General features: G+C 47.9%; 1 protein-coding gene across 3 annotated transcripts in view; it reads right to left on the reverse strand.

The window, feature by feature from the left end:
- The window catches only part of SLC1A2 (solute carrier family 1 member 2), a 138,125-nt gene that overhangs the window by 83,413 nt on the left and 29,744 nt on the right, over positions 1-24,968 (reverse strand). Inside the window, exon 1 of one of the 3 annotated variants that reach the window (XM_030332763.1) lies at positions 5,274-5,345. The exons of the other annotated variants lie outside the window; for them this stretch is intronic. Within the exon in view, the coding sequence (XP_030188623.1) occupies positions 5,274-5,281 (8 nt within the window). The 5' untranslated portion in view covers positions 5,282-5,345. Of the gene's footprint in view, positions 1-5,273; positions 5,346-24,968 lie in introns of those variants that run through there. 3 annotated transcript variants of the gene reach the window in all.

Genomic DNA, 24,968 nt, shown 5'->3' on the forward strand with positions numbered 1-24,968 from the left:
TGACCCCTAACACTGAATACTTACTCCGAGGTAGGCGCTGTCAGTAACCTAATGAAATAGATGTTATCATTAGTTCGACTTGATGGATGGGGACACTGAGGTTTAGAGGGCGGGGTAGGTCAATCAAAGTCAGGCAACTGGTTAGTGGCAGAGACAGAATCCAAACCAGAAACGCTTTCCTCGGGGGGCCAGGCTCTACTCACTGTGTAACGCTTCACATCCCTTCTCCACCTGCCCCAGTGACGGGCACATCTCCACTCTCACAGAGGGCAGGCACGTCAGTTCCTGTTGGGACCGTGAACCCTCCGGACCAGCACGTTCTCCTACCACTGTAGACACGTGTGCCTGTCATCTGCACCCCACCCCCCCGGCCCTGGCCACGAAGTTAGGAAGCTAAAAACAGTGTGATTTCCAAGTAGTATTTAGCGACCTCATGAGACACAGCATCACTGTGAGCCTTTTGTGGGTACATTTAAAAACCAAGACAGAAACTTCACGAAAATGGAACCATCTTAGAAAAATTGTACACTGTATCATCAAGATGAAAAACAAAAACAAAAACAAGAGGTTCCCAGTGGCTGTCTGTAACGGTAGGATGATGGATGGTTTTTTATTTCCTTATTGATTCTCTCCTTTACGTTCAAACTTTCTACAGCAAACATGTTTCACCTTGATAATAAGAAACCAAAAAAGTTAAAAATAAATTGATCGCCTCCCCCTCCTGCCTCCAAAAACACAGTCTACGTGACTCAGAGTAAAGACAAAGAACTTCTTGGTCTGCAAGTCACGTCATTGGCACATGCTCCCTCACCTTGCAGCTCACACATCGTGCCCTGGTTATGCATTTACACCTCTGTCTGACACGACTCGGGTTTCAAGCCTGCCTCTGATACTGAGAGCATGTCAGCATGGGGAGTGAATTACCTTAACCCGTCCATGGCGCCTTTCCAGTCCTTCCAGTGCCTTCTGCAGAGGGAAGGTTTAATTACCGAAAGCCCTGTGACGCAGTCAGCCTATTTTTGGCTGGCAGGCGGGACAGGTTAGCTCTTTATCCACTCCTGCCTTGGCCGAGCCTCAGAGGTCACAGAGAGGAGGCATTTTCATCCTGACCGGTTGCCAAGCCTGACTTTCTAGAAGCCACTCCGGTACTGCCTCCCGAGGAACCAGCTGGGTTTCTGCAAAGGATGGGTACGATATCTCTCCCCCCCCCCCAGTATTGTCACCCCCAGCTAGGGCTCTTAAAATGTCTCAGCACGTGCAGGACTGAACAGAGGGAGCCCTTGTTTTGTAATGCACTTTAGTGGGCACGTTTCACTACATGGATTAGGTGAGAGGGTTGGTTGGGGGTAAGCTAATGTGGTGGGTAAACTGCACTGCAGGAGAAATAAATGGGAATTTGGGGGGTGGCAGAGGAAGGAAGGGAAGCTTTGGAGCAGAGAGCAAGAGGCCCTATCAGTACAGAGGGGAGGCCATGGAAGGAAACCGGGGCCAATGAAGACTATCCCAGCTGGGAGGAGTGGCCAAGGGAACTTCAATAATACTAACAGCACTAATAATAGCAGTAATAATAATGTCGATGGTAATGATAGCTCACATTTACAAAGCACTTACTGCGGGTATCCTTCCAAGCAAGCGCTGTCCTCTAGACCCTCCACAACCCCGTCAGGTAGGTACTACTCTCCTCTCCGTTCGACGGGGGAAGAAATTGAGGCACCCAAAGTCAAGTGAGCTGTCCACAGTGATATAGCAAGTGGCAGAGCTGGGTTTTGAAACTCTGAGCCCATCTTGAAGAAACTCGGCGGTACAGAAATGCCCAAGGCTCCACTGCACTCCACTTGCTATCTTGTTCTGCGGTACACACACACACACACACACACACACACACACACACACACCCCGCCACCTCCCTTGAGGCTCAGACCTTCAATAAAGTCGGCTACGCCTGCAGCATCTGCCGTCTTTAGGCAGTGGAACTTAGGGCAGCAGGGGATCAAAACAGCTCCCCAGGAGCAAGGGAGGGGGGTGGAGAGCAGCCTGAGCAGTGTGTGATGTTGTGGAGAATATTCTCCCTCCAAATGGAGGTGCCTTGGAGAAACGTTCGCTTCCAGGCATCCCCGGAATGGGAAGAGAGTCTCCCAGGCCCCCTGCATGGGAGATGGGGCTTTCAGGTGGTTTCACTTAAACCACAAAGGACAATAGGATCATTGGCTGAGCTGGAGAATTTGTGAAATTTCTGGACACTCGAATTTAGATACTTTGTTTCCTTGGTTCTAAGATATATATACACTTTTTTTAAAAAAACGTTTTAAAATTTCTGTAATTGGGATACATGGTGTTTCTCTTTTTACTTAAAAAAAAACTATTATTAAATTGTTTGTATAGCTTACAACCAAGGGTGATTTACAATGGAGTAAAAGCAGCTGTCCTAGAACCTTCTGGTGGAAAGGGTGCCTGGGTGGCTCAGTCGGTTAAGCGTCTGGCTTTGGCTCAGGTCATGATCTCATAGTTCGTGGGTTCGAGCCCCGCATTGGGCTCTGTGCTGACAATGCAGAGCCTGCTTGGGGTTCTCTCTCTCTCCCTCTCTCTCTGCCCTCCCCGACCTGTGCTTTTTCCCTCTCTCTCAAAATAAATAAATAAACTTAAAAAAAAAAAGAAAGAAAGAAAGAAAACCTTCTGGTGGGAGCAGATGAAGCCGCCCGGACCTCTCTCTTTAGCAGAGGCTTGCCACCCCACTTGTTCCTCCAAATGCACAGGGGCTGTGTCCCACCTTCTTCTTCCCTCACAGTCTCCTGCTTGTTCTGATCTTAGCTCAAACATTGCTTCCTCCAGGAAGCCTCCCTGACCTATCTAGACCAAGTCTAATTCCCCTACTGATCTGTGTCATAGATCAATGTCCACCGTCCCCCACTAGACTGCACCCCCAAAGAGGGCAGGATTGGGCCTTTTTTTGCCCCCCAATATTAAATCTCCAGTTAGGAACACAATAAGAATCTCAACGGTTTTGTGCTTCATGAGTAAATCTGAGTCTCGAACACAAAGCTAGAAGAAAAATGACAGATTCTCATCTCAGATGATCACAAGTTCCTTTCAATAATCCTTGGTAAACACCACCACCAAAAAGGGCGGGCATGGGTGGCTGTATTAATTTGGATTTAGTAATTCTGGAAACAGGTAACAAATATTTTAAACCTTTATATTCACAGACCTCGTAATCCGATCTTGGGAATATGGTACATGGAACAATCTCCCAGAAAAAATAAATGCAATTCAGACACAGATGGCCAATTGTAGCACTCCTTATAAAACACAGAAATTGGAAACGACCCAGTTCAGTCATGGCAAAGGTTAAGCAAATGATGCCACAGCAGTGGTAAAGTAGAACGGAGATATCAAGAGACGTAATTTCTTATCCATATTCCCACATGGCAACCTAGTGCCTTTCTATGAAGCTGGGCATAAAGCAGGTCCCACACATGGCCCGCACCATGTCATAGTGGACCTAAGAAGGGAGTTTAGAATAAGAACTCATAGGAAAAGAATTTTAAGTTCCCTTTTCTTTAACAAAGGAGGGATTGGCAGCATCAGAAGCAGACATAAGAGGAAAGGAATACAGCATGATCTCTAATACATATGGTCGTAGATTATGACCACAAGGAGACACATTGCAAGAGTGCCGACCTCTGGTTCACAGACTGACATTTTCCCCCTTATTTATCCTTTTAAATATTTTAGCAATTCTCTGCCATGAGCATATAGAACTTTCATAATCGTAATATGAACAGCCTGTAAACAAAACTATAAACAAATGAACTTCAAGGAAGTCGTTTTAAACAGTGAGGAGAAATGGGCCAAAATGTGAACAGGCTAAGTCATTTACACTATTGTAACAAAGGAAAAGCATTGGGTTTTCCCAGCTTCGGATCAGCCACAGTGCCAAGCACATGTAGAAAGCCCACCCTCAAAATCTAACTTTCCCACACTTTGTGATTTCCCGAATGACTGCTGTCAGCAGCGTCTACTTCATTGGACTTACTACTTTTTAAAATCATCTTTTTGGGCTTCTGAAAACAGAAATCAACACTTCAAAGGATAGGATGTTTGAATATGGTCCCAATTCTGATAAACACGAAACCTGTTCCCCAAATCTAGTGAACATTCGATAGATAGGCATCAAAGGGCTGAATGATCATCAGCCATTTTCTTTCCACTTCTGGAGGGAAAAAAGAAAGCAATAACTTGAAAGGGAGAAACAGCAAATGTATCTGGTGGTCTTTGTAACACCTACACTCTGTGTTGCAAGAAGAAACACTTAAAAGGATGGCGGGGTAGAACATTGAACAAAATACCTTACGTGCTTAGCAATATCAGAAAGTGTCTTTCCACCACGGAAACCAAGCCTGCTGGCTTTCCCACCACACCAAGTACAGGTAACAGCACCGTATCACTTACACTTTTGCCTTTGAATATGTGGACCCAAGAGCTTTTGCAGCAGGATTAACTGGTTGACAAGGCGAACTTAATGAAGTCCCTCACATGATTCCGTAACTTGCAAATGGAAATAGTTTCACACAACACGTAAATGGCGGAGCTGGGATTCATGGATTTTTATCTGGACCAATTTCTTCAGCAGTGATTGCTGAAGACAGGAACGTGAGAACCTCTAGAAAGAGTCTGAGGTTGAATGCAGAAGACAAAGCCAGTAGGTATGATGTCTCCTACTTTTGGGTGCTTAAGTTCTTCAAGATGCAATCACAGATGATGATTTTGGTAAAAGATACAACTTTGCCAGCTCATGACTAACCATCTTATCAATGGGTCATTTAAACCAGCATTTAAAAGGGGGGGGGGGGGTCCTATATGGAAAGATACAAATATCATCTATTCATTCACTGAGTCATTCAACACCTATTCATCGAGAAGTGTACCATGTGCCTAGGGTTCCAGGACCTGCACATTTTATTCACCATCCTGAGTCATTTCAGAGCCAATGATTTCTCTGATGAGCAGATTACACTTCCCAATTTTTACTCCTCCTTTCTCTGAAACTACATGTCTAGAGAGAACCTAGTTCACGGGAGGAAGCTCACATTACTTCAGCCCGTGGGAAAAGCAAGTCTCTTTGCCAAGTTCCATACCAAAGGAGGCTCTAATAAGTATTTTATAATAACCTGCTGTTCCACCTTTCCATTTCTCCTTTTTCTCCAGGAATATAGTGATTACCTCCTTCTCATCCCCCCTCACTGTCCACCCCCACCCTACCCAAGGTTTCTGACCTGACCATCTTCTCGTCTCCAGGAATGCACTGGCCACCTAGCACTGCAGTGAGCTCTCTCTTCCATCACGGTCCTGCTGTACCTCAGAGGAAAATCTGTCGGGTGCTTTAAAGTTTACCTAACCAGCGTTCTGATGTCAAAGAAGTAACCGACTGTCCTATTGACCGCCGTCATTTGGCTGGAGAGCTCAAGGTCGCTAAGTGTTTGTTTGAATGTTGTGTAATTATGCAAGTGAAAGGCCTCTCAGGATCATCTTAGCCCTTTGATGGCCCTTTCCTCTCCTTAAGCAAGGACTACAGCTGTTCCTCGCCAGGTTTGGGCAATTTCCATGTGGCTCTCCCAGCAGATCGCCAGGAGGGCCCTGAGCCCAGATGATTCTCCCTCCGCACTTACCCCCTTCCTCCCTCATCCAGCCTTGCAGCCATCCGTGGTCATTAACCACTTCATCCCTGTAGCCTCGCTCCCTGACATTTAATCCAGACTCATCAAAGTACTGTGTCTTTAACTTCTAACCGCCAGTGTAAAATGAAAGGGGCCCACTCCTTTTAAGGTCCGGAGATGTTCCAGGCTTCCAATCCTTTCTCTGTACTTAAATTCTACATGTTCTTTAGCTTAATTTATTCATGGACTCTGTTTTGTTTTCTAATGAAATGTAAAATCAAAGGTCAACTTATTGTTTTCAGATAGATGCGAACACCAGTCTCCAAGTCACCTTCAACGGCATCCGTGGACTATAGCGCCAATTCTCAGAATGTGTCCCTCAGGACACTAATCCCCCCACGTGTCCCTTGGTATAAAGGTCAAGGGGTCAAATAAGATTGGAAAGAGCTGCTCATCCTTGAAGACTCACGAAGTCTGTTGGTGTATCAAGGCTTTGAGAAGTTCAGTAGGAAAGAAACGTTTTCGACCAAGCCTTACGCAAAGTCCCTGGAGCCCCAGAACACGCTTTACTTTTCGTGCGTTTTATTTCTCTTACATAAAAACTATAGACGTGGCATAGATTCGGTGGTCCAAGGAACACACTCTGGGAAGCAGTGATCTGCTATATAAACACCGAGAGAGCCCCGAACCAATGCTGTAAGTTGGACTTATTTTTGTAGAGAAATAGTAAAGGCTTTCAGTCAAAAGATTTAGTAGGATGCAGGCAGCCTTGGGTTAGTATTCTGGCTGGAGTTTAGTATAGAGAATGGAACCTCAGTTCTCAACTGGGATAGATGGCAGGTGGGGAAGGGACCAGGGGGCTAGCTGGCCCCTCACCCACGCCAGACGGGAGACCTCCACGTGCTTTGCAGATAATCGGACGTGGAGCCCCCCATAACTGGGCCTTTGCGGGAGCCCCGCACCCTGAAGTCCTGATCCGCTACGTACACCCTTCCCCACATCCGTGGCTCTTTCACAAGCTGTTTATGGCCCAGTTCGGGGCCATTTCAATCCCAATCTGAAATCTTCGCAAGCACGACTGCATCTGGAAAAGGACTGATATTCTATTTGGTTCCTAATCGCCGCCATAGATAAGTATGCAGCAGGCAGAGGGCATCTTGGGAGCTCCACCTGAGACTTTAAGCCCACTTCCAGCACTCATGTGTGATTCTGGGTAGATGACTTAACAACTCGGGGCCTCAAATATCCCGTTCGTCAAGAGGCATAATAATAGTAACGAGGGGCACCTGGGTGTCTCAGTCGGTTGCGCGTCCGACTTCGGCTCAGGTCACGATCTCACAGTTCGTGAGTTCGGGCCCCGCATCAGACTCTGTGCTGACAGCTCAGAGCCTGGAGCCTGCTTCGGATTCTGTGTCTCCCTCTCTCTCTGCCCCTCCCCCCGCTCATGCTCTCTCTGTCTCTGTCAAAAATAAAAATAAACATTAAAAAAATTTTTTTAAATAATAGTAATGATAATATCTCACAGGATTGTTACAAAAATTGAAAATTAAATCAGTCAACGTACATGCAACAGCATGCAACGCACAGTAACTATTATTATTGATTATCATCATTATTATTTATCATGATTAATTATTATTTATTGATTCATTGCACAGATATTTCTTGGGCAAAACAGCCACTGCCTTTAGGAGCCCTCAATGTCCTTTGAACAGCTTTGCTATTGAGAGTTGCCAGTAGAATCCGTGGCATATCCATAGCAAGGTCTCAGCTCTCCTCGGTAGCTTGACTACTACTGAAGTCCTTCTAGTTGCCACATCTAATCCTCCCTTGGCGACATTTATCACAGCGAACCTTCATGGAAGACTCACTATGTTCTGGGCCCACTCGGAGGGCTATGCATGTGTTGGCCTTGTCTAACTCCTTCAACAACCCCAATGGGTAGGCACTACTGTTATTCCCATCTCTAAGGCCAGAAGACACAGAGAGGCTGGGTAACCTGCCCACGTTCGCACAGCAGTTCACTGGCAGAGCGGGGATTCAAACCCTCAAAGTCGGGCCCTGAGCCAGCACCCATGACCACCGTACTACCCTGCCTCTCCCTGGAGGCGGTTACGACGTCTGTAGGGGCATGAACGTGTGAGGAAGGAGGAGAAGCGGAGAAGGCAGGGGTGGGCACGGGTGAGGCATGGAGAGGGCACAACCGTCTTTGGGGCGTCGTGAAGAGAAAGACAACCGGCTGATCAATTAGTCGTGCACAGCCCGAGCAGCGCTCCCATTCTGCCTCAGAATGTTCTGAGGTTGCCGGAGACCCGTGGACGGCCGAGGGGGAGGCAGGCAGCAGGCTGAGCCCTGGCAGCGAGGAAGGGGGCCCAGCTGGAGCCCAGGACACAGCTAATGAGAGCAAAGCTGCTACAGAAGCCTCTTTTTCTGGGCTGCCAAGAGTTTTTGTTATTTGTAAAATAGGGGCTCATCGGAGAGTTTCAAATACTGTTCGGGAATCAGAACCAGAGGGTGCCTAATGATCCCTCCCAGCGGTGGGGCCTTAGGATGCCAGCTCCCCCAGGGTCCATCTCAAAGCTCAAAGCGACCCACAGAAGAACTAACACTCAGGGTACTCTGCGAGCCAGGGGCTTTGGGCTGAAAGCTTCCAGCAACCCTCTGCATGGAATTATTATCTCCACCTTCCAGACGAGGCAGGGAGAGGGAAAACAAGTTGTCCCACGACATGTGGCCGGCAAGGACTGGCACCAGGGCCTGAGCCGGAGACGGGAGAAACTCCAGGCATGGCGTCCGCATGCAGAAAGTGGCTCGAACCCGAGGAGCGTCGGCATCTTTTGTTCCCTGACTCCTCCTCCGGGGAGCCCCTAGGATGGGACCCAGATGCAGACCTTCACGCAGCAGGCGGCTCGTCCGCACCCTCCCCAAGTTCTGAGTTCTATTTGCTCTTCCTGCAAAGAGAGGCTCTTGGGCATGAGAGCTTAGCAAGCAACAGGGCACAGGCAGATGGAGTGTCCCCGAGACACTGGGGCCCTGCGCTGGTTACCATCGCTGCCACTCTGCACACGGAGGCTGGATTTCAAAGCAGCTCTTGGCAGAGATTCTGCTCCCTCTGACACCAAGAACACCATATGTGTCCCTGATCCAAAGGGAGAGGAGACAAACCACCTGCTGTTCTGGAGCTGGTGTCCAGGAGGCTGACAAACAACGTCTCAGCATTTCCTTTCAATAGCCCGGGGAGGGGTGGGGGGGACACCGGTGGGAGCTGCAGGGGGAGGGGGGGCAGCTAAGCAGCTGAAAGTTCCCCTTTGTGTCGCTCTCACAGACTTCTGGAAGGGGTCACGTTGGGGCGATTCATCATTCACCCAAGTAGACTCGGGCTGAGAAGCAAATTCAGATACTGTGGTTAAAAATAAATCTCTGCTCACCATCTTCTTATTAATATTCTGTAAATGTGTTAAGGACCTTCGGCCAACAGGGAGAAAAGTTCATTTACCCAGTGGTGGCTGCACTGGCTCTAATAATCTGGTAAGAGGAACCCTATAGCTAAGCCCTTGATTTCTTTTCAAAAAGTTATGGGGAAATGTTAAGCACAAAACAATTCAGCGAGGCAATTACTTGTTCGGACAGTCTGCTGGCATTTGAGTACCACTCACTGACTGCATAATCACTCTGTGCCTCAGTTTCTTCATAGGTAAAATGGAGCTAATCACAATAGCTGTTGTACCTGTGGGTTAATACATTCAGACCCCTATGTCCAATGGTGCCTGAGGCATAACACGCACTCAATACAAGTTAGCTATCATGCAAATTCAATCTATTTTATAATATTTATGGTAATGACTATCATTTATTCTTACTGCCAGGGGCAGGGTTGAGAGCTTGCAGACAGAGCACAGGTTAGTCCTCCAGACAATCCCATAAGGTGGGTATGATGCCCATTTTACAGATGGGACACTGAGAAAATGGAGTCAGAGAAGTCCAGACCCGGTGGACGGCAGAGCAGGATTGAAACCAGATCCATCTGAACTCATGAGTGATGCTATGTAATTTCATTGCCTGGTTAGTGTCAGACTGTGAGGCTGGCAAGAGAGAGAACCTGATGGTCCCCATTTAACTGGTATAAAAACGGAGGTAAAGAGGTGAAATGATGAAGGCATATCCAGTTTTCTTTGCACAATGCTATGCTACGAACATCACAACGGCCGGGACAGGAAATGAAACTGAGGGAGACTGTAGTAATAATTGGACTTCTTTCTTGACCAAAATAACAGAGCAAAGGCATCTCTGGTTCCTCTGAGGGGAAGCCGTATATGTGCCATTCAGGCACCTCCTCTAAGAGCCCCCCCAAGCTCTTGGAACTGCTCCTTATACATGATTGAGCACATGGTAAAGCTGGTTTAACTACAGTCCTGAAATCCGGTCTTTCTGACTGTGAGAAGGCCCTGTGGTCAGCATCTCCAGTTAGCTATTATAGCATTCACTACAATCATCAAAGCCTCTAGCTAACCTCTGCGTGTGGGGACCACTTCTCTGGAAGACTCCTCTTCATCCTTCAAAACCTTACCCAGCTATCTCTGCCTCTATACAGTCTCTCTTGACCATCCCCAGCCCTCAACACAATGGATGCTTCCCACTCCTAAACTATTTCTGTTTCCTTTACATATTTCCAACACAGAGTCCCCCATTAGACGGGGAGCAACCTCCATTAGACCAGGCACCTACAATTTATTTCAATTCGTTGGGAATTAGCAACTCCCACAGGGAATTGTGGGAACAGGCCACCCACCCGCTCGTGGGTACAGGCCACCACGCTGCTAAATGCCCAACGATGCACAGGGACAGCCCCTCCCTGGCAAAGAATTATCCAGCCCAAGATGTCAATGGTGCTGAGGTTGAGCCCCTGGTCTACCCGGTAGCTCTCAGTTAAGCCGCACCCACAAGGCTGACCAAAGAGTTTACTGCCTTTATACTCAGGGCTCAGGACCCGCAGCAACGTGTGTTTTGGTCCCCAAATATTTGCAGCACCTCTGCAGGAAGAGTATACCTCCCCTATCCCTAAAGACACGCCGTGCCTCACGGCTGCCTTTGGCCGATAGCACGAGGTCCTGTTCCGGATGCTCTGGGTGCCCTGCCCACCTTCCTTGCCTTCTCAGTACAGTGCACTCCAGCCACCTTCCGCCTGCCAGGGTCTGCGTCTCTTTGACTGAGGGCTTTCTCAGAAGTGGGGAGGTGACTCTGCCCCCACGCAGGCCAGAAGGGCTGGGGAACTCAACCCGCTGGGAGTAGCCCTCAGCCACTCCCGGGCAGTTTTGAATGTGTGGATACACCAGCTCCCTTGTTCCTCAAGAGGACAACTCTGATCATGTAGCTTGTTCCGTCTCTGAGGATTTCCCCACAGGATTAAGTGGGAGTTGCCTTCATTGCTAGCAGACTCGATAACTCACCCTCTCTTGGCTGCCTTCCACTTTCCCCACTTACCTACCAGGTGTTTCGTGCACCTCCTAAATACGCTACTCGTGTTGGAATCCTTGACCTAGAACCTTCCCCTAGGAACCCAGACCAACACAGAATAGAAGTAGCATAGGATCCCTCCCGGAAGAAGCATCGGGAACCTTCGCATAGTTCTGTCATTGCCCTTTTCCTCTCTCTGCTACGAGAGAGGCATGGCCCCGGGGGGGGGGGGGGGCTGTTTCTTTAGCTCGGGTCCCCCATGGAGGATAGTACCGGTGTCCTGCAACCAGAATGTAACAGAAACAAGAAACAAACGTCGTAGCTGTAAGCCACAGAGATCTGGGGCTTGTTGTTACAGAAGCATGACCTGGTGAAAGCTGACCGATACAGGGCTTGTTACTTCCAGGGGACCTTTCTCACTGACTCTATTGTAGGAGAGCTGGGCTATATACTTTCCAAATTACATTTGTCTAAGGGCAAAATCATACAGCCCAGCCCTGTCTCCTTGAACTTGTAGATGACTATTGTCTTCCCTTTCCCTCATGGCGCCTTGTGCAGGGCTGGGAATTGGTGAGCACCCAGACACTGGTAGACTGGACCCAGAGCTGCCTGGGTTTTACCACCCAGACCAGTTCAGGGCCGGTGGCTCTTTGGGGAAAAAGAGACCGAAGATGAGGATGCTGGCCTGGAGATAAATGAAAGCATTAGCCACACTGGCCGGGAGACGTTGGGGGAAGTCCCTTCCGCCATCTGGAGCCGCCGTTTTTCTCCCTCCCCTACTTGACCCGTCAGCCCTGAGAACAAGCTAAATTCAGACCCGAACTCTCAAGGGAAAGACTGTCTCATCCAGGTTACAAACGGCTCCTTTCCTTTCTCCTTCTCGTGGGTCGGAAGAAGAGAGGTGCATTCTCCCATCCCTCTGTCCTTGACATTTACTGAATATGCACCACGTGCTAGGCATCAGGCTGAAAACTACTCACGGTCTGTCACAGCGTTTCACAGGCTTGAGTCACCCACAGTGGCAACATCACTATTTTTGCCATAACTGAATGCCATCTCTGCTATTACGTACTTAATAGTGCCTAACACTCACCAATTCTTTGTCCCTAAATGCAGGCACCCTGAGAGGCATTTTTACACTACTATCAATGGAAAACCAGTACCACTGATGAATAGAAGGGGGTGTGCAAACCAACGTGACAATAAACATTTTTGTTGACTTTCAGCTAGGTCCCACTCGCTGAGGCTTCTGCTGCCTGTCCTCTGTTGTTGTTGTTTTAGATGATTTATTTTGAAAATGGGAGAGAGAGAGAATGAGGGGCTAGGGGCAGGGAAAGAGAGCAGAGGAGGGGCAGAGACAATCCCAAGCAGGCTCTGCGCCATCAACCGGGAGCCCAACACGGGGCTTGATCCCGTGAACCACTAGATCACGAACCAAGTTGAAACCAAGAGTTGGACACTCAACTGACCGAGCCACGGAGGCGCCCCTGCCCTCTCTCTGTTTTCAAGGGAGGTTGAAAGGTTTCAGGGCAGCAGCAAAACCCAGCCGCACCTGTTTTAACCTTGTCATAACCAGACTGAAGAATCCGAAAAGGAAATGACCGTCTCACCATATGATGCGATGTTAATCTGTCATCGGTGCACCCCCAATCGTCCCCTGTGCCCCCTGAAATCATCTCTCATTTCATCAGGACATCAACCTCACACCTGGAATAAAGCTGTATCATGCGCCTGGATCCTGACCGCAGTACGGTTTCGTTATTAACAGCACAGACCGTAGCCGGTCCGATACAGGCTTGCGTCCTGCTGCGCCCAGTGCCGCTGGGCAACTCTGGCAAAGTAACTAAACCTCTCTTACCACTGACGCCTCCGCAAGGGGTCCCATTTCCTTGCTTCCTACCATTTCATTTGCCTCCTGTCTATGGCCTCCCCCCACCACCTGGATATGACACCAACGTGGCCACGATTCACACGTACCCCTCTCCTACTGACCTGGACGAGCATCTACTGTGGTCCTCGGTTACCAGTGGCTCGGTCTCCCTCCCTCCCCAGCCCTTCTCATACGGCCACCTTGAGGTGGCCAGTGGCTACCGGGTTAGAGCCCGCATCTGTGAAGCAATGCGAGGTTGCCTGGCCCCGAGAGGCGGAATGTGAACCTGCGGCTTTGTTTTTCTTAGCACCGCCACATTAGAGAATATGCCAATGATGCCTCAAAATCTTTGCAGAGGAAAACTCTGTGCCCTCCTGTAAGGTCTGTGGGGTAAGCGCCATTTGTGGTGATGCCTGAGGCGTCACTAATCCTCCTTAAATTCTTTGCCCGGCTCTCAGAAGGACAGCGAGCGACATTCATGTGCTCAGCTTCTGCTAAATGAAAGACGCTCAGGTAACCATCAGAGTCTCAGGCTCCACTGTGTGAGGGAGGTGCCCTTAGTGTCTCCATCATGCGGACGAAGAAACTGAGGCACGGAGGATTTCAGCAACGTGCCTGAGTTCATTTAGCGCACGGTGGTTTGGGAGGAAAGCCCAGGCAGTGTGGCGGGGCACGGGGACTCCGCCTAGGATGCCCGCCTGCCTTACCGCCTGCTCAGAGATCCAAGCCTGTGACCTTCAGAAGCAGCAGGAACCACTGACGCGGGACCTAAGCTGTGTCTAGGGCATAGGGAAGGCCTCCTCTTACAGATGGTGACCGGCACAGAGCTTAGGGGAACACGAGGGGCCTCCAGCCACGGAAGGAGGTAAAGGGCTTCCCGGGACCAGGGAACAAAATGCTGGCCACCTCCTGCCTTGTCCCTCCTGCAGCTGTCCTTCTGCACGTCTTTTCTCCTTGAATGCCTTCTTTCAGACTTCAAGGCCCACGGCCAAGTGCTGCTACTTCCATAATAGGAGTGAGCCCCTTGTTGAGTCGGGCAGACCTAGTGGGGATGCCAGTCACGAGGACCTGCCCCAGACTGGGCCACACGACAAATCCCAGGGACCCAGCACGGGGACAGGAAGCGGCCGGTCCGGGGCAGGCATGAGGCCAGGCTGCGGGCTAGGGGAAGAAGCCCGAAACCAGCGACAGAGAAGCAAAAGCCAAGGTTGGAGATGCAAGGTGAAACTGAGTGGAAGAAAAGTGAAAGCACCAGGAACTGAGCAGATCAGAAACAGACGGAGGACTGCAGGCTGAGCTGTATCAAGGTGGAGGGCTGGGAGTGACCCCATCTGCTAGGCGGGGGGCTGTAGGGCCAACGCAGCACAGCACGGGCAGGGGTACTCTGGTCTGGGAACTGAGCAAGGTGCCCATTGCCCAAAGTGCAGAGTGCTGAGTCAGTGAGCAAACACTTAGAAGCCGCATCCCAGAATCACGTAAACCACAAGCCACAGAAACAGAAATCAGATCATGGGATTAATAATAGCTAAAGTTTACTGAGCATTAACTCTAAGCCAGGCACTTTGCTAAGTGCTTTATATAGATTATCTTATTTAACCCTCGCAGAAACCCTCTGAGACCCCATGGGGCTCCAGAGCCAGGTTGGGTTTGAATCTCGACCGCTCCACATCTTGGCTCTGTGATCTTGGGCAAGTTATTTAAACTTTCTGTTTCTCGGTTTCCTCATCTATAAAATGGGATCGGGCTAATAGTTATGCCACACTGCTGTGATGGGGATTAAATAAAACAACAGGGGTCACATTTACAGTGGTGACTCACAGAGAATAAAGCCTGTCACCTTGACGGTATTACTAGCATCAGCTCCTTTCAGAGACCATCAATCAACCAATCAATCAAGCACAGAGATCTAAGTACATTTTTAAGTGCTAGGGATGGGAATCAAACCCAGCCAGTCCTTCTTGAGAAGCTGGGTGTGCAACCATCATGCCTCACGGCCTCATACCAACTGAGAGGGACACAGGGAACACAGGGCGCCGGCGGGGGGGGGGGGGGGGGCCCGGGAGAATGCCGAACCAAAGGAAAAGAAAAGCAGAGGACAGAAGAGGGGTCTGCATGCAATAAGCACGTAGCCAGGAGGCTCTGGAGACTGAACTTGGTCCTGGCAGCCGAGATTCAGCCCTCTGCTGGATATGGTTTTTCTAGATGGGACGTGAGGACTGTATCCCCAAACCCCAGCGCTGTGCTGCATACTCATCAACTCTGGTCGGAGCCACACCTCCACGTGCAGATCTCAGAAGTGACATCCTGACCTCGACTTCGTGGGACGGGAGTGCGGAGGATACAGCAGCGGTAACGGCTAAGATAGGCTGAGTGATTACTACATACAAGGCACCACTCTATGCACTTTGTGCTTTAACTCACTTAATCTTCACCCCATACCCTAAGAAGTCAGTTCCATATTATTCTCACTTTGTAGGTGAATACATTAAGGCACAGAGAGGTCACGTGACACTCACAAGGTCACAGAGCAAGCAGGTAATGGAACTCGGGTCCCCATACTCTTAACCTCCAGGATCTAGGTCTATAACACCCAGCCAGGCTAGTCTCAGAAATAAGTCGCTAATTTATTAGGCCTTCGAACCTCCCCATTTGTCACTGGATCCCCAGCCTGGGCAATGAAGCATATGTGCAACAGTCAACTAAAAAGGTAGGACTGGAGAAAATATCAGATAATCTCAAATTGAGAGGCATTCTACAAAATAACAAATCAGTCCTCTTTGAAAGTGTCAAGGTCATGAAAGACAAGGAAATACCTAGGAAACTGTCACAGGTGGGAGGAGACAGGACAACGGAGTGCAATGTGGGATCCTGGACTGGATCCTAGAACAGCGAGAGGACCTTAGTGGGAAAAACTGGGGGAACCTGAAAGGTCTACACTGGAGTGGGGTTACTGCTTGGTTTTAAACCAATGTCCTATGGTTATGTGAGATGTTACCATTACAGGAAGCTAAGTGAGGGGGCACCCAGGAACTTTCTGTATTATTTCTGCAATTCTTCTTAAGTCTAAAGTGATTTGATTTTTTTTTAACTCAGTGTTGAAAAAAAAAAACTAAAAATACAAATGGCCAAAGGGTCAAAACCACTGACATTCTCAGTTTATAAACGAATGGGTTGATCTTTGTAATTATAGTGTTTCCACCTATGTATGTGAATAAGTATTCAGCTTGATTTGACATCAAATCTGTTTTAAATTGTGAATAACAACAACAAAAACGCTGGCAGCACTTAGGTTTAGAAACCTGGTCTGCTTCAGAAAAACAGATGATTTCCATGTGCTTCAAGATGTAACTCTATTGTACTTCCCTCTGACTCAAATCCTCAGTGGCTATTCTACAAATCCACTCGACCCCCACACGTCGATGGCCGCTGGCCAGAAAAGCCTTGAATCACTTGGAGGTTGAAGAACTACTTTGCAGTCAGGGGTGAGCTTCCCGAAATGCAGCAGGTTTGGCACGCAGGGAGGAGCTGGCAAGCCAGGGAGCCCCAAGTGTCTTCATGAGGGTCAGGATAGCTGGCAGCCAAAGGGGTAAAGAAGAAACAAAGACATGGGTCCCACTAACTATGTGTGGGGCAAGGAGGCGAATGTTCTGCCTACATTAGCTCCTGTAATCCCCTCCACAGGCCTAGGAGGAAGGAACCGTGATTATTACTCCCATTTCACATCAAGAAATTGAGGATCAGAAAGGTTAACCCGCTTCCCGAGGTCACACAGCAATTCAGCCGTATAGTTGGAATACAGCAGGGAAACTGTGTGTCTTGAGAGACTATGGGCGTCTTTTCCTTTGTTGACCTTTTTATTTCAATCAAAATTGGGCTGGCTCTATCAATCACCCTGTGGTTTGTCTTCAACTCACAGAGTGGGATGCCAAGTGAACCGTATGGACGTCACAGAACACACACTACGTAACAGATGCTCGACATCCATCGCTCCATTTGACCAGTACAGAAGAGGAGTGATTACCAACTCTACATGCAAATGAGGTAGCTGAGGCTCAGAAAGGTTACATAACTTATGGCTAGGTGGCCGCACCACAATGTAAGCCCAGATCTTCCTGATAGGCAAAGCCCAGGCTCTCTGCATTCACCTGCTCCCAAGCAAAACTCACTCGGTGGGAAAAAAAAAAAAAAATCATCGATCACCTAAGAAGGCATGAACCCCTCTCCGCAACCCCTGAAAAGTAACCCTCCAAGATGGACCTGAGCGGGCATATTCACGAAGCTTTTGCTGTTCTCCAATTGATTTTGCCTGTCATATTTATCAAATCCAAATCATTTAGACCCCAAACAAGTAGAGTAGTTTTTGCTTGCTGGTCGGTCTGTTTTGTTTGTTTTGCCTGTTTTCTTTTGTTTTTGGCCTCCCTCATCTATTTTGGATGCCTACGTGATCTAACTATCTAGGAAACTGCATACACCCCTTTCTTTTATTCCAACGTGGGTTTTCTTTTAAGAAACCCGGGTTCCCAGCCTGTTTCACTAAGTGGGCATTTCTAAGCGAAAACACCTGCCCAGGGCAAATGACATGAGCACAGCACTTGGAAGTTCCCTTGGTAGGTTTCAGCCAGAAGAATGAAGCCACATGGAACCAGGCAAGCGCCCCTCAATCCGTGCCCAGTCCGTCGGCTTCACACTTGGAAATATAATCAGTAATACCACTGCCTCCCGTCCCCAAAACACATTCCAGCCCCAGTTCAGGATTCCACACTCTGCAAGGAAAAGCGACACGTGGATTTAGAAAAGGGTACAGTCCCCAGATCCGAAAACACAGGCTCAAGTGGAAATGACCTGATGCCTTTGCACAGTATTACTTCAGGGACTGATTATTCTGAAACGTTGTTTGGATGAGGACACGCATGACACTCGGGGGACCCTGCCTGCCTCCTAGGAAGACAGCCATCTTAAAGCAGCTCACTGCTGCCTATCACACAGCTTTCACCAAAGGCAGAGGAAAGGCCAAAAAAGACATAAACGCTGACTGACCCGAAGCAGCTTAAAGTTGTCACCAACCTGGTCTGATTTGTTAAATATCTTTATCTCCCAAAGAGCTCACCCTTCCCATTCACATCAGCAATCTATGTCTCCATGAGCAACTCTAAAAAGCCCGCAGCCCTTCTTTTTCATGAGGTTTAACTACTTAGCATAAAACAAGAACCTTTCAAATGTGTTCGAAAGTGAGAAGGGCAGAGGGAACAAAATGTGTCTTTGCCTGCAACAGAGTCTCTTGATTGGACTGATAAATGGTGTGCTTTGAATCTGTTGCTCACAGAACACACAAGAGGGGCGCATAAATGGCTCAGTTGGTTGAGCGTCTGACTCTTGGTTTCAGGTCATGACCTCACAGGTTGTGGGTTCGAGCCCCTCCTCGGGCTCCATGCTGCTAGCACGGAATCTGCTTGAGATTCTCTCTCTCCCTCTCTCTACCCCTCCTCTGCTCGCTCTCTCACTCTCTCTCTCAAATAATAAACTTAAAAAAAAAAAACCCGTAAGAGTGTAAAAGGCAAGCATGTGTCCAGACAAATATACAACCTGTGGTTCTCTTCATTAAAACTCTGTTCAAAGTCAAGTCTGATGGGTGCCGTGAAAAGCTGGCAATTACCTGGTCATCTTGGAAAGGGTGCATAGCCAACACGGCTAATTGTAGCTGTGGAAGGAGAAGATGGAGGGATAAATCTGAGGCCCCACTCTTCGTGGATTAAATGCATCAGAATCTGTGATACACAGAGCAGAGTCTGGCACACAGAAACCACTACAGAAATGTCCGTTCTTGTTCCTGCTGCTATCGTTATTACCAACACTGTGATTAAGCTGCCCAGATTCACAAAACTCTTCAAAGCCTGCGCCACATTTAGGCAATTCCGTTTAAATAAGCAATGCAGGTTTTGTAAAGAAGGCAGGCATGAAAATCCCAGATGAGCAAACCCACCCACAAAGAGCAAGGTGCCCCTGCCTCTGACATGTTCCTCGGGAGAGACCACCTAGCAATTTGGGAGCTTAGAAGCCTTCGCTTAAGGTTTGAGAAGATGCCAAGGACTTTCCTTGAGAGCCGGTCCAGGGAGAGACATTTGATCGCATTTTCCAATGAGAAGCATATGTCCAGGGTACATATGCTTCCTCCACTCACGTATGGATGGAAACAATGCTAAGTATGTTCTGTCCAAGAACTTACTCATGCTTCCCCTTCAAGGCTTAACTTTTTAATTTAAATCCCAGAAGCCTTCCATAAACCGGCCAACTGAAAGGTTGCTCTGAGAACGACTTCTGGGCAATCTATTAATCGTGTGGCAATTCCCAACAGCTAAAACAAACGTTCCATGTCGTCCACACATCCATACAGTTGGTAAAAAAAAACCGTGTATTTTTTCCCTCCTATCCATGATCCTCACTAGTGACATCTAATAGATTTCATGTAAGTACCAACAGCAAAAGACTTTACTTGGATGCTTTCACTGGGTTCAGGTTCACTGTCTCGTTAAGGAGGCATCTGATTTCCTCCAGGCAATCTTTAAAAGGTCACATCTGTAATGACTCACATATTTTCATAACCCATCTAATTTTATCATTTAATCCCTTGGCCAGGTTTCAAAAAACCCAAGTGCTCACAGGTTTGACAAGACAGCACGAGGCAGGCCCCCAACCCGTTAGTCCCAGGGCATATGATACCAATCCCCTTAGCTCCTCAGCCCCGTAAAATGGGACGCCTCCTTGAAACAAGAAGACCTTGATTCCCTGGATGGCTCAGCTCCACCTCAGAATTCCACGCAAAAGGAACTGATTTTTGTGTTGCCTTTGAACACCAGCCCGGGTCGTGGCCCTGGTGGTCATTTGTGGGCACTAACCTTCTGCGTTTATGGTCCTCAGGCCTCTTCACGGAGACATACGTGAGGGTTACTCTAGGTGACCTCCTGTTAAAGAGTTTTATTTTAAATCCCAGCTAATCTTTGCTGCTCCCTGGACTGGTCTGATCTCTCGACACATCTTAGTCCAGGTCTCGAGCGAGCTGCGAAACCACAGTGTGTGAACAAGCTTGGTGTTTGCTTTTCCCTTTCCCTTTCTTCCAGTCAGTTCTGTCCCATCAATAACCCCCTTTTGTTTTTTTTCTCCTCTGCATAAACAGCGGTACAGGTGACCCAAGACGAAAAGTGAAAAATAAAGAATAAAGCCGAACGCCCAGGTTCTCTGGACAGCGCCCGCGTTAAGGCAATTTACAGAGCCGGCCGGGGGGGAGTGGCCGCGCCTGCGCACACAGCGCCTCACTGTTTGTTTTGAGTCCGGGTATTTTTAGAACCCGCAGGGAGAAGTTAAGCTGCACAGGGTAGCTGTTAGGCTACTAATGACACCCTGAGCTTAAAGAAGCGGGTTTCACACCAACTGCTGAAGCTTCAGGTGATAAAAAGCAACACTTGACTTAAAAATCACACCGGCGTGGGGATGGAGGCGGAAAAGGCAGAAGAAAAGAGGGAAAAGAGTCGTTGGTAAACCCAGCTGGGATTCAGTCCTGCAGAACGCAGGCTTCAGTCGCCTAATTATAAGATTTTTAGGAGTCTGTAGTAGTCAGATATTTCCCTTCCTTGTTCCTCCCCCCCTCCCTCCCTCCCTTCCTTCCTTTCCCTTCTTTTTTCCACTTTTTGTCTCCCAGCATCTCTACGGGGACCCACCCGTTTCCGTTCGTTCCAGGGAAGTGAATACAGTGACCCAGACCTGGCCAACCAGATAACCCTTTCTTCCAGTGGTCAGCCCAGGAAGGGGTGCAACTGAAGTCCAGCTAATGAGACTGTTCCCTGGGCCTTTTCTTTTTATTGCTGGGATCATTAACTATGAGGATGCTGTCAGCCTCGAGCTGCAGGAGACACTGTCACCTGAAACAAAGATACCCAGGAAAGCCCAGACAAGAGATGGGAAGGGGAACAGGATCTCAATGACAGCATTTGAGTCCTGGGTCCTGCTCTGCCTGTAGCTACCAAATCCCTAGAAATCCCAGGGACCTGAGCCACGAAAATTCCCCCCTTCTTTCCCTTTGAGGAAAGCACCCAAAAGAATACAGAGCAATCTCTAAATGTAATTTTTTTTAAACACCGGAGAATGTTGAAGCACAAGCCATAAGCCTATCCAGTCAGGCCCACCCTGCTGTTGAAGAGCATCCCAGCCCCTCAGCAAAGGCCCCTAAACTGTCCTCATTTGTCTTGGAAAGCAGACGGGAAACTCCAACACAATCCTCCTTTGTGCTTCAGGAAGATAAAGTGCAACATTTATGAGGCACCCTTTAATTTGTTGTCGTTCCTCCCCCCCCCCCCAAAAAAAGCAAAACTTCTCCCGTGGTTTCCATGGGCCACACCAGCGTGGAAGAACTGACCTCTCACGATATAATCCCCTCCACTAAGTGATGTTGATGCGGATGAACATGATGCTGATTCACGTGTAAGAGCCTAGTGGCTTGCACGAGGCAGCCAACAAACAGTACTGACACTTTCACTCCCACAGTCAGATTAAACCCTCACAACAGCTTTGTGAAGCAGGTACAAAAACACGCCCATGTTACAGATGAAGACACTGAGGCTCAGAAAGAGGGATAACTTGTGCGAGATCACACAGCAAGTCAGAAGCGGACTTAGGCTTCAAGCGCGACTCCACGTAGCCACAAAGTCAGTGTTGAAACACTGGTTCCATTTCCACAGAATCACTCACTGCTTGATGGACCTTTAAGTGACGTTTACCTCATACCACATTCTCCCTCCTGGCCTGTCCGCCCCTCTAGATTTCTACTTCCACAGAGTTCCTGTTTAATCTGTTTTGTGTCTTCCTGTTTCTCCCATGTTCTACTCTCCATCATCCCTCTGGGTGATTCTTCAAGAAGGGTGAGAAGAGGCAACCAGGCCGGCTAAACCTTGGTTTTGTTAACCCTTGGTAGAATCGTGAATCCATTTGTCAAAAAGAAGATGCCATATAATTCCAAAACCGTAAATCGTAAGTTATGACATTTCTCCTAAAAAGCAAAAGATGAATGATTTGTAGCATGCTTCACACACTTATGGTATTACTATTTGAAGCTCTCCAGGAGTGAAAAGAACTTAGATGGTCCTTTTAAACCTGATTCCTAAGTCTGATTCTGCTTCCCACCCCACCCCCCAAACACAACAAAAGTTAAGATCCACCTAAGGAAATTATCAAACACACATGAAAAAAATGTATATATAAAAATGTACACGACAGTGTGGTTTAAGACAACGAAATGTCAGAAGTCACCTAGATGTCCAACAAGAAGGGGCTGGTTACATCAATGAATGGTGTGACTATGCTTTTAAAACATTCAGACCGGTTAAGCCATAAAAATTATGTTAAGAAAGAATATAGTGGGAAAAAGAAAAAGAAAACCTGACGTAAGCCTTGGTGAGAAGCTCAGACTTTAAAATGTATATTTCTACAAAAATAGCAAAACATACGGATTTAAAGGACATAAACTAAAATGATAACAATAATTGGGTTGTGAGTTTACATTTTGTTTAGATTTTTTCCCTTGTGCCTTTTGGATTCACCGGGCTTTTTGTTGTTGTTGTTGTTTGTTTTGCTTTAAGCAACATTATTTTTCTAAGACTTGTTATGGAAGAGAGAAGCCTGAAGAAAAAGGCGGCAAGGATCAAGGAGACGAAGATGTTCCTGGGGAGGTCAGAGAAGAGGAACGTACACGCCGGGGAGGGAGCCCGGACTCCGGAGTCACCTGCCTGGGTTTGGATTCAGGCTCTACTGCTCACAGGCTATGGAACTGAGCAAGTTACTCAACTTCCCTGTGTCTCAGTTTCCCCATCTAGAACACAGGGATGATAATAATAGTACCTACCTCGTGGGGTCGTTCTAAAGGTCACGTGAACTAACATACATGAAGGATTTAAAACAATGCCTTCCATAGACTATGTTCTGCACACGTTGTTATTATGGTATGAACCACTCAAAAGTAAGCACCCTATCGTATTCACTTCTGACACCTATCAAAGGGCCTGATGCACAGCGGGCATGGATGATGAACGTCTGTTGAATGTGCCCGGTTGGATTCCAGAGGGCAGTGCCAACGTTCTGAGGAGCAGCCGCCATGATACCATGTCACTGGTGATGGCTCCCTCCAGACGGCACCCATGGAGGGCGAAAGGGAAGGCAGTTGTCTAGGGGCACGTTTGGAGCACTGCCGATTAGCAGGATAAAAGACACAACTGAGAAACCATACTGCCACAACCCAGGAAAGTTTAACAATGGCCGTCATCATCCCCCACTGTCCTAGTCAGGGGCTATCGGGTTGCTTCAAGGAGAAATGTACTCGCGTGACACAAAAACAGAGAACATGGTATTGTCAGAAATCTCATGGAATCCAAGAACACGAAACAAAATAATAATGGAATTGCCCTTGTCAAATGCAATTTGGGCCAGTGGTTGGATGACCGGTCAGGTAGAGCTGGGAATAATTTTTTGAAATGACAGCATAATACCATAAATATTTTAACAGAAACGCATAAAGACATTTGTTTGCCAAACTCTGGATGACCTCAGATCCCACGTGGAATATGGAAGATGATTTTTCTCAGCCACGTGGCTTGTTCACGGTTTGTCTGAATTCTGACCTCATCCTTAGAATCCTAAGGATGGGTTTTAGGAAAGCAATTAATGTACGGATAAGTGAATATGACCTTCCTCCTTCTCAAGTAAGGAAGACCAACCCAGAGGCCATCTGCAGAGCATAACTCAAAATGACAAGTACATGTTGCGTTCCAAGAATCCTAAAATGAGTCTCAGTTTCAGCTTTAGGCCCAGTGGATTAGATAACCCGAAGCATGCTGGCGTGCTGAGTTACCTACCCATACTTGCCACCGTGGCATAATCGTCAACGTCCCAACTTCCAAATCTTCAGATTTACCAACTTTGGGGGCGAAAAATACCATCACAAAAGTCTGGCCATTTATCTGCTTGTGCTACAGAATTTGGGGGTGTAAAAGGACATTTAAAACCCAATCATCAACGTCATATTTTACATATGAAACAAATTTAGAAAGCCTCAGGAGGTCAAGGTGATGTGCCAAGGTCAAGAAGCCCACAGCCGCAGAGTCTTAGTGCAGCATGCTTTTCCCTATGCCACCGTCTGCCTCACAGAGAGGCGCTCAGTTAAATTTCCCAGAAATATGTCGTTTATACAAGGATGAACTAAAGAAGTAGAATAATAAACATTCACCCACATACTGAATGACTGACAAGGTCATACTATGGGCGGGTCCAGAGTAAACTAATGAGAGAGTGAAACAGAAATATCCAGAAATGAAAGCTCTCCCCTTTACCGCTTTCTAACTCGTAACTTAGGCCAGGAAACCTCCAGCTCAGATCAGATCATCCCTGCCCTCCTCTCTATAAATTAGGAAAGTGGATAGATTTTTTTCTTTTTACTTTTTTTTTTTTTTTTTTGAGAGAGAGAGAGAGCATGTGCACAAGCGTGGGAGGGGCAGATGAAGGGAGAGAGAGAGGATCCTAAGCAGGCTCTATGCTCAGCACGGAGCCCACCATGGTGCTTGATCCCACGACTGTGCGATCATGACCTGAGCTGAAATCAAGAGTCAGACGCTCGACCGACTGAGACCCCAGGCACCCCAGGACAGCTTTTTCAAAAGACAGAAGGGGACTAACACTTGAGGGCCTACAACATGACAGGCATGTCACATTTCATCCCCATTTCATCCTCATGACAACCTTGCAAGGAAAATACTATTATCTCTCTTCCCTCAGTTGAGCCAACTGAGGCTCAGAGAGGTTAGGCAATTCTCCAAGGTCACACAGCTAGTCTCTTGGTTCTACAGCCTACAGGTTTCACAGTGCTGCGCCTCCCATCCTCCCAGGAGAAGATCCTACAGAGGGGCATAACGGGCAGTGAAACGATCTTTTCGCAATACCTTAGAGGCGTACTG

This window comes from Lynx canadensis, chromosome D1, assembly GCF_007474595.2.
Source record: "Lynx canadensis isolate LIC74 chromosome D1, mLynCan4.pri.v2, whole genome shotgun sequence".
In the NCBI taxonomy this organism is placed as follows: domain Eukaryota; kingdom Metazoa; phylum Chordata; class Mammalia; order Carnivora; family Felidae; genus Lynx; species Lynx canadensis.